This window comes from Pararge aegeria, chromosome 1 (genome assembly GCF_905163445.1).
Source record: "Pararge aegeria chromosome 1, ilParAegt1.1, whole genome shotgun sequence".
Taxonomy (NCBI): domain Eukaryota; kingdom Metazoa; phylum Arthropoda; class Insecta; order Lepidoptera; family Nymphalidae; genus Pararge; species Pararge aegeria.
The window spans coordinates 13814891-13825555 of record NC_053180.1 but is presented as its reverse complement, the minus strand read 5'-3'; the positions used below and the strand labels follow the sequence as shown (position 1 = coordinate 13825555).

Sequence of the window (10665 nt, the reverse complement as noted above, 5' to 3'; positions counted from 1 at the left end):
CAACGAAATCCTTATTAGAAATAAAAAAAAATGAAATGCACAATATAAAAATAATACTGTACACTATACATTATGTAGCTGTTATTGATTGATAGTTAAAAGATTTAACAGTGACTTTACACAAATCATTATCATTATTTTTAGCCTATTGTTGTCCCACAGCTGGTCACAGAACTCTTCTTCTCGCAAGAATGGATTGACAGTTGATAATCTGTTCTCTGAAAGATGTGTTCCCATCGTCTAAAAATTTGTTATAAATAACCGTTAATAATCAGTTGAAATAATTATGAAACAACGCAAAACGAATTTAAAATGTATTAAGTCAAATAAACAATAAAAATATTAGTATCTTAAAGCAACGCTTATTTAAATGTGTAATAATCAATAATCTGCCAAGATCGAATTATTTAAATGGCCAAACTATAAATCGGTCACCATGCTGTGACGCGGGTATGTGATTCGCATTACATCTTTAGCGTTAATAAAATATATTTAATTATTGAAAAAAAATCTAAGACATAACTCTATCGCTTTTGTTATTTATAATTGAACCCTGCCTGTAATCTTTTTATCTGGAATTAGTTATTGTTATAAAATTAATTTAAATAAAAAATATTTGTTTTGCAAATATCAACATTTTATAAAATCAAGAAAAAGTTAGGTAAAATATCCCTTCTTGCAACTGCCTACCTACAAAGCAAAGAGAATCCTCTTTAGGCTGTATCGTCACTAACCATTACCCCTGAGAAATGTAGTAGAGTCACATCTGCCTCAATGTCTAGGTTCACAAAAACTGAGCAACCAAATAAGGCTGGAAAGTCTTTATAATAATGAGAAAACAACTAATACTGAAAATAATTTTACTTAGTTTATAATATTTTGATTACGTTTTCATTATTTGTAATTATTACGATGATATAACCTAGTATCGTTTATTCATGATAAATATTATTCTAGGATTGTGTTACTTTTGTTTTAGATTCATTTATTATTTGCCTGGGATAGTATTACAACCCAACTTAGTTTTCTTTGTGTGTAATACTTAATTTTAATATCATTATTATTTAAGCATCTGAACACATAAAGGCAAACCTATCCATACATGCAAACACGCAAGCACACACGCATACACACACATAAACAACAATACACTTTCATGAGAATTAAAAGATAACAACAAAAATCTTTAACTGCCCTTCAGTTTTGTTTCTTGTTTGGAAAATCTATTTAAAATTTTAAGTGTAACAAATATAATTGATATGGATATTGTTGCTAAAACCGTAAGCACTACTAATAGCATAATAAACAACACCTCAATTTCAAAATACTCAGTAAAAGACACATTAGCTGATGGTGGGCGCAAATGTTTTGCTCCACTGTGTCTTATGACATATTCTGCCCACCAAACGGCTCGTTGAAGAGCAGTATCAGGCTGGTCTTCCAAAATTGTGCGAAGTTTTATTATATTCTTCTTATAGCTGTAATAAATGCAATATTGTTCATTAACCTTAAGTTAAAGTACTACTTGTATATTTAAAAATGTGTATGTCTCACCTATCATCTTTAATAACATTTTCAACGGCATTTCTAAACCCAGTTTCTGTTAAAGTGTTTATATCCAGTTTTTTTCCAATACCATGCTTAACGCATTTTTCCGCATTGTACCATTGATCTCCTAACATAGGTATAGCAACAAGTGGTACACCAGCATTTATAGCTTCATCTGTAGATTGGAGCCCAGCTTGTGTAATAAATAGCTTAACTTTAGGATGCCCTGTAAAATGTTTAAATAAAGTAACCACATACTTATGACGCAATTTTTTTTTTTTAAATCGTAGTTTTAGATACATACTCAATAAATCGTACTGTGGATACCATTTTGAAAGCTTTATGTTATCAGATTGTCCTGGCAATTTATGTTCGTCCCATTTCCACAGAACATCGTACGAAAGTTCCGACAAAACGTTTACAATTACCCGTATTTTATCCTGAGGTATTGTTCTGGCGAGTGCGTTTGTCCCAAAGCTCAAGTATATCACACCATGTTTTGAAGAGTTTAAATATGTTTGTAAATCCTACAAAAGAAAACCAATATTATGATATTTTATTAACCTAAAAACTTAGATTAGGTTTTCCGTTTGACATAGTAACACATTAAATAGTTGTATTTAACGATGTATTTGACGTTATATTTAAAAAATATACTTGACAGAAAAAAACTTGGGACAGTGAAAAATTTAATATTATTTTAACATAAAATTATTGTACCGAGTGGCTTTCCAATGCACATCACTGGTCATTTATGTTGTTTAAGATAAATTGAACACTTTCATTCTTGTCCTTGGCTTGTGTTTTTAAGATCGTTGAGACCAAACAAGATTATTTACTCTGACTATTTATTGTCGTATTGGTTATGACAAGGAACAAAGTAATTTATTGCTACAACCAGTTGGCTAAAGTAAAGTTTTGTTGTAATTTGAAGCAGCGTGCTTCAAGCACATATAAGCCGTTAAAGGTAACATTTTTGTACTAAATACATTGTTTGCAGATAGCGATCTGTATAAGAGGAGTCACGTAGAGAGTTTTAAAATTAGAACTTCAATCTCGCATCATAAATTTGTACAGGTGGTAACCATTACTTCCAATTTAATTATATGTTTTAAAAGAAGTAAGATCTTAATAATATCAAATAAAAGAGGTTCACTGCTAGACATAGGTTTTTTGTAGGGTTTTTTAAAATACCTCTTTAAGTCTTGTGCCACTTAGATCCAGTAACTTCTTGCAACTCGTTTGATGTCATCTGTTCGGATAAAATAACTCTCATCTAAATCTCTTTAAAAAAAAAGTTAAGAAAAGTTTCCAATGTTTGATTACAAAACGGCAATTTTGTAGGTACAAAAACGACCTTATTCTTATTTATTTAAAATAAGTTTTATTACCTTTGGTAATTCTTTTTCTGATTTACGATGAATCCCACCGATATACTGAACAGTTGGGGGAACTGGTTGATTGTCTACCCAAATGGGACTTATATTTATAAACAACATGTCAACTCTTAAATAGAGTTCACTCAAAGGTGGAACTCTCGGGCCAAACATTTTTCGCAAAAGTTTGTTTTCGTCAACTTCATTTAAATAGTCAGCCAATTCAATAGAACAATACTTGTAGAGTTCGTTTAACTTTTCAGTAAGAGTTAGATTGTAAATTCTTTTCTGCAGTGCTGAAGGATATAACAGTGGATGTGCATGCAAACCCATGACCTTTTGATTACTCAGAATTGCACCCAGAGAGCTTACTAAAATTATTGGTGCTTTAAAAATATAAGAAAAAACAAGTGCAGGACGTATCATAGCTTCGATCAATATTAAATCAAACTTGTTATTCTTATCATTTATAATTTTCTGAACTTCAGATGACTGTAACTGCATTTCTACTATTTTTGATAGCAATGGCCACTTTTGTCTTACAACGTTATAATTCGTACTACTACCGTCAGCTTTGTAGCTATCCATGTATGAGTTACGCCAAGTTGTATAAGATATATCGTGTACATCAATTTCTGTTAAATTTAAAGGCGCTTCTCCTTTGGGAAATGCTGGATCTGGCGTAATCACAGTTACTTCATGGCCTCTTTTAACAAGTTCTTGAGTTATAGGACGGAACACAACTTGATGACTTATTGACGGTACAGGAAACACTGCTAATATTTTTGCTGAATTTAATTCAGCAATCACACTCAAACATAATAAAAAAGACCGACGTTTAAACACCATTTTAAATGTATACTTAGATTGAACTGTGAACATGTATTACTAAATTATAATATGCATGTTGTTATCTTTAAAATAGATACCCTAGTGACTTTATACACCGCATAGCATGTTGATAATATTTTATAAAGTCATATTTAATGATTTTTATTATTCTTAAGGACAAAGGTAATTTAAATAACCATTAGAGTAATTTTACAGTTACTACTACTACTAGCTAAACATGAATATTCACCAGGCTTCGAAATATCTTACCATTAAACATATTTAATAAATAATACAACAAACATAAAGTACATATAAATTGTATTATACAATAGGAAATAAGAATTGCTTTTAATTTAATGGCTTAAATTTTTTTACTTTTGATGACGTCACAATCTAATATGTATCCTAAAGTATGTCGCATAAAATGTGTTAAATATTATAAAGCTGTCTCTTTAAAAAAATATAGTTACTGACATTAAAAATTATTAAAGTAATGCAATCAACAGAAATCATTAATTTACCTAGATTTACCACCCAAAAAATTGCAATTTATCTCGTAAAGACCTTATAACTTATCAATAAATGAAAATCGGGACTTCAAATTGACAATTATCAACTTAATCAAGACTAGATTTCTATTTCAAATAATTATACAACATGCAATAAAAATATAGAGCATTATTTTTGAAAGCGTTTTTTTTTTCAACTTACTAGTTTACCTTTATCTTTATTCTATTTCTACACCTTAAACTTTTAAGACATTTTATTATTAGCACAATAGCTAATAAAAATGCAACCAAAACTATTGAAGCCAGTGCTAGTAAAACCAGTATAAGTTCAACTTCAAAATACTGTGCGTATGATATATTAGCCGAAGCTGCTCTTAACTCTTTCGCTCCGCCATGCCTTATCACGTATTCCGTCCACCATACTGCACGTTTTAAAGGTGATTCTGGCTGATCACGCATCAACTGACGAAGTCTGACAATATTCTTCCGATAACTGTAAGAATTATTGAAATATAAAAATATCTATCTTAAAATATGAAATGTTATCCCGACTAATGATCCATATAATGAACTATAATTCATTTACACTAGGAAAAAAGGAATATAACGCAACAAATAAAATATGTTGCATAATTTTAGTTACCTTTCATCTTTGATCACAGTTTCAACGGCATCTTTCAATATGTCTTCGGTAAGGTTTTCTATATTCAGGTGTTTACCAATTCCATACTTCACATATTTTTCTGCATTGTACCATTGGTCTCCCAGCATGGGTATGGCGATGAGAGGTACGCCAGCAGTAATAGCTTCATCTGTAGACTGAAGTCCTGCTTGCGTTATAAAGAGTTTAACTTTTGGATGTCCTGTAATAGTTAATTTAATAAAGTTTGATGATATCCTCTCATAATATAAGGACTGTAATTTGAATAAAGAAAGTAACGAAAAATAATGTAAATGTAATAGAGAATTACCGAAAAACAAGTTCAGCATGTTCACTACATAAGATCATTAATTTTTAAAATATCCATTTTTGCGTTAGAAAATTACAGAAAGAACTAAAAATTAGTGTTTGTAGTTGGTTCTGGAATATAGCCATTCATCATCATCATCATACCAACCCATTAAAATAGGGCACGGGTCTCCTCCCACAATGAGCAGGGGTTAAGGCCAGGCCAGCTGCGCTGCTGGGTCCAGTGCAAACTAGTTATATTTTAATTGTAAATTGCAAACTAGTTATATTTTAATTGTACTTATAAAATTTACAAAAGACAGATGTGTGTGCTGGGATTCGAACTTGGCCTAAAGTGAAGTCAAAGTCCTGATTGAGTCAAAGACTGGGCTATTCCCATTTTATTTCCCGTAATATAGATGTTTTGTAATTGTCTAGAGCCGAAAATTCTCATAATGTGCGTATATAATCGTAAATATCAAAACTTCTTCTAGAATGGCGATAGCATTCACGTGCTTAAAACTTAAGTTTTCTATTATATTAATTTTCGCATAATAACAATTGATTCATGATAGAGAGGTCTATTTGGTATTGTTTGGGGTACTAAGCAAGACATAATAATGATGTATGCATAAAATGAAAACTTATAAGATGAAAATAATTTTGTGTCCTTAAAAATATACTGTATTATCGACACTACTTTTAATATTAAAAGTGCGGAAGTGTGCTTGTTTGTTGATATTTTTGTTACCCATGCTCGGCTAGACCACCGCCAACGTAACTACATTTTTAAAAATACGTGGATAAAGTCGCGTGCAACAGCGATACTACGATACAATTGGAATGTTCCTAAAGTCACCTTTAACTTAATAATATGTTCTTGAAAGTTTATTTGAATGAAAAAATTATAATTAAATGCATATTATTAAACTTAATACGTAATTTATATTGCGCTTATGTATTGAAAATATTGTTCGTCTTACTTAATAAATCTGACTGTGGGAACCATTTGGATATTTTTATATTATTAGATTTTCCTGGTAGTTCATCTTTATCCCATTTCCATAAGACGTCGTAAGGTAAATGGGATAGAACTTTTATTATGATTTGTATTTTATCAGGTGGCATCATTCCTGATAAAACATTGGTTCCAAAACTTAAATATATAACACCATGTGTTGATGATTCTAAGTATTTCTTGAGATCCTGCAATTAATTTATGATGAATTAGGCCAATATTTTAAATAAGTGTTTAAGGCACACTAATAATTATAGTATTGTGAGGAGGTTCCTCACTCTGGAGCCTTGACGCCAGTTGCTTGGACATTTAAAAGCCCCGCAAGCGGAGGGTGGATGTTTTTTTTTATAAATTTTAATAGTGTTTTTTATTTTATTTCAAAGATTTGTTAAGAATTTAAAAAAAATGAAGAAGAATAAATGATAGAAAATATATATAGTTATTTATAATCAAAATGAGAATTTAATTAAATACATCTGAAGTGACTTACATTTGGCAACTCTTTTTCAGGTAACTGATGTATTCCACCCATATAAATAACGTTTGGTGGAACAGGCTGATTGTTTGCCCACAGCGGATGGATGTTAATAAATAACATGTCAACATTATTATAAAGATCACTCAATGGTGGAATTTCTGGTCCAAACATTTGACGAATTAAGTGAGTTTCATCAGCTTCATTCAAATACAATGCGTAGTCGGTAGAAAAATGATTGTAGAGTTCTTCTAATTTTTCCCAAACAGTGAGATTATAAATTCTTTGGTGTAACGGTGATGGATATAATAAGGGATGAGTGGGTGAACCCATAATATGGTGATTATTAAACATGGCGCCTAAAGAACTCACGAGGATTATTGGTGCATTGTAGATATGAGAAAATACAAGTGCGGGGCGCATTATAGCTTCCATTAGTACCAAATCAAATTTATTTGTCGTATTCGTCAAAATTTCTTGCACTTTGGGTGATTGCAGCTGTGTTTTAAATAGAATACCCATTATTTCAGTCATTCGCCTTATCTCAGAGAAAGAAATGAAATTCTTTCTTACTCTAAAGTCTTCTTGAAATAATTTTTGCCATGTCTGGTAAGATATATCATGTAAATCTATTTCGTTGAAATTTGAAGGTGCACCGCCATTCGGAAACGCGGGATCAGGTGTTAACACAGTTATATCATGCCCTCTTTTGGCTAGCTCTTGTGTAAGTTTACGGAATACAACTTGGTGGCTTATAGATGGAAACGGAAACACTGCTAAAATTCTTGCTGATTCTATATTTGTTAATGCACTCGCGTAATAAATTATCAATAATAGTTTGAATGCCATTACAATAATAAAAATGACTGTACCTATTACTATATCCAGACTAAAGAATATAATGATATTTAAATCGTTTTATACAATAAAGTGTAATCAGCTGATATGATTACTCCTATGTCATTGTTTACTTTGGTTCACTTTAATAATTGATAAAATTATCTGTTTGTCAGTTATATAACAGATGCAGAAATCTTCATATTATGTATTTTTTTATTTAAAGGCCTCATATCACGTTAATAAACTTTGCTTTTCGCATAACGTCTCTTACCTTCTATAGACGTGTATAGTGTAGGAGACGTTATATTATGAGAAATAGCTCAGACATTAGGAAACAAATATAATATAATCTAAAGAGTCCTTAAACTCAAAGTTACATCATAATAAATACTTAAATAGAACGCTTGAGTTCAATAATAATATGATAACACTAAATAGTGTTGTAAACGTATAGAACACAACACAGAAAAACTGTATTATTAATTCTGGCAAATTTAACATAAATTGCCAAGCACGAGTAAGCTCGTTCACTGAGGATTGCGGATCTGGGACCAACACGTATAATAAGTCCTTGTCCTCCTTTCTCATACGAGAGATGTTCAGAGCAGAAACTAACTACCTTGCTCGAATGTGGGTTTCAAACTGAACAACAAAACTAGCGAAACCACTATGACCTACATTGTAAAATTATTTCCAAAAAAGAAAATAAACTCATTTTAAAATCTCCTCCATATAAACTCCACTTGACCTAGTAATCCAACACAAAATATGTATTTTTGGATTTATCTTATCGGTTGTAACTTGGTACCGAATATCAAGACCAGTAGGTCACCGCGACGTACCATATAAGTTCGATGAGGAAGTAAAACGGTCAAATTATGGTCAATGTAATGTGCAACATTGCTATGCCATAGCTATGTGATTTTCTACTGAACTGCATTAATCATTGAGTTTTTTCTTTACACTGATTGTTTTTCTCTATCTTAGTTACATAACTAGAAACTACATTTTTTTTAAGTTATAAGCAATGATAAATTATTGGCTAGAGTTTCAAAACCGTTTACAATAATTTCTCAGAGGTTATTTATAGAAGCTTTTTATTTATAGTAGCTTTATAGTTCTCACTTGTTCATTGCTGTGGTACGTAAAAACTGTAGCGTAAAAAAAGTAATTAAAATGTTTTTTTCCGCTTATACGTAACTGGTTCCAAAACACGTGAGCACTCAGAAATACTATTTTCTTAGTAATAAAATGGGTATGCTCCTTGCTCAATGATTGTTTTTCTTCATTTGAACCTTATAAGTAAATTTACGTTCACCTTTTTTTGTTGCTGGATTATTATAGATGCAGACACAAAGATAATAAAGCATAATTTAAAAACATTACAGCTATGCGTGCAATCTTAGTGCTAACACAGACAGGTTGGTAGATTTTTTATTATCAATCATCGTGATACAGAAATGATACCGGTTTATCACACAAATTTGCGTATGTTTAAGATAGTTTTATTAAAATAGCTTTTCCTGTAGTAAAGATAATAAGGTGTGCAAAATGGAAGGCGGGAGTAGGTATATTTTAGACATTTACCGTACGTATTCGAAACAAAGGCGACCACCTCGTTCGTCTTGTGGTTAGTATGTTCAACAACAGACCACGAGATCCAGGGTTCTTCAGATTGTATTGTGTTTTTATGGTTAAGAATTTTCAGGACTAGTCCGGAGTTAGGATTGGCGGTATCAATCCCCTTGACTCGGAAAGTATCCGCTTTTCATAATTAAATTTGATAATTGTCTTTGTTTGGTAATTGTGGGTCTATAATCTAGAACCGTCTCTCCTATTAGGGACTCATCTCTCTTATGAGATGATAATGATGTGCGACGTTATAAGCGGAATGGGAAGCAGCTAATTCTTGTTTTGTGGTCTCAGCTGTAAGATTCCTTGCCGTTATAGCCTTTTGGTTTTTTTAATTTTATTTTACGGTGTAGTGTTTAGGGTTTCGAACCCAAAGGGTAAAATGGGACCTTATTACTAAGATTCTGCTGTCCGTCCGTCTGCCTGTCTGTCTGTTTGCCCGTCTGTCACGAGGCTGTATCTTATGAAACGTGTTAGTCAGACAATTTAATTATGATGTATTTCTATTATTTTATATTATTATTATTATAATTATATTTCTGTTGCCGCTATAACAACAAGTATTAAAAACAGAATAAAATAAATATTAAAGAGCGATCAATACAAAAAACGTGATTTTTTTGTTCGATTTTGTTCGAAAAGAATGATTTAAATTAAAAAAAAACTAATGTTTAAGGGGGCTCCCATTCAACAGACATTATTTTTTTGCCGTTTTTGATACAGAACCCTTCGGCCGCGAGTCCGACGGTTTTTTATAACTATCTTCCATTCACGTGGGCGTCTGGGTAAATATTTTGTTATCATGACATATCTATTAGTTGTTTAACGTGATAACACGGTAGATGGGCATAACGGACGACGCAATGTCATAATGACTATGTCAGATGTTAATTTATTGATAAAAAAAAATGACAAAAAAGAACCGACGTTGTTATACAAATAAAAAGCAAGAAATTAATATTCCCTTCAACATTTTTAAGTCGTTGCCAAGCAAAATGTAGAAAATTACTTTGTATAAATCATATACTTCGTTTTCCTTTTCATATTGCTATATGAGAAAAATATCATGATTTACTAGATTTTACTTGGCACCGACTTAAACATGTTGTAGAAAATATTTATTTGTTGCTTTTTATTAGTATAACCAATTACCGCTGCGTTGGAGGACGTCTTTAAGCTTCTGGATTGGAGCGGACTTGGCATCAACATTAACGGCGAGTACATCACTCAACTTCGGTTTGCCGACGATGTAGTCATAATGGCAGAGACTCTGGGAGACCTAAAAACGATGCTCAATGGCCTCAGCAGAGCTTCTCAACAGGTTGGCCTACGAATGAACATGGGCAAGACGAAGATTATGTCTAATGCTCATGTTCCGCTTCAACCAGTAATCGTTGAGAACGCTGCACTCGAAATTGTTGACGAATACGTATACCTAGGACACACGATCCAGTTAGGTAGGTCCAATTTCGAGAAGGAGGTGA

At 31.8% G+C, this 10665-nt stretch overlaps 1 protein-coding gene across 1 annotated transcript; it reads right to left on the bottom strand.

The window, feature by feature from the left end:
- Positions 1–571: 571 nt before the first annotated feature.
- LOC120637710 (UDP-glycosyltransferase UGT5-like) lies at positions 572–7576 on the bottom strand. Its single transcript, XM_039909672.1, has 8 exons — positions 6725–7576; positions 6200–6422; positions 4911–5130; positions 4533–4760; positions 2940–3735; positions 1853–2075; positions 1555–1774; positions 572–1478 (listed from the first exon to the last, which is right to left on the bottom strand). Exons 1-8 carry the CDS (start codon positions 7556–7558, stop codon positions 1187–1189), a joined length of 3036 nt encoding a protein of 1011 aa, XP_039765606.1. The 5' UTR covers positions 7559–7576; the 3' UTR covers positions 572–1186.
- Between the last annotated feature and the right edge of the window lie 3089 nt (positions 7577–10665).

Bases quoted from the DNA above. Each gene is read 5' to 3' on its own strand.
- LOC120637710 (XM_039909672.1), bottom strand. From the start codon at position 7,558: ATGGCATTCAAACTATTATTGATAATTTATTACGCGAGTGCATTAACA. The intron at 5,131-6,199 runs GTAAGACGAACA...TAACTATTACAG, and splicing joins CCCACAGTCAGATTTATTAA to GACATCCAAAAGTTAAACTC. The intron at 4,761-4,910 runs GTAACTAAAATT...TAATTCTTACAG, and splicing joins ACTGTGATCAAAGATGAAAG to TTATCGGAAGAATATTGTCA.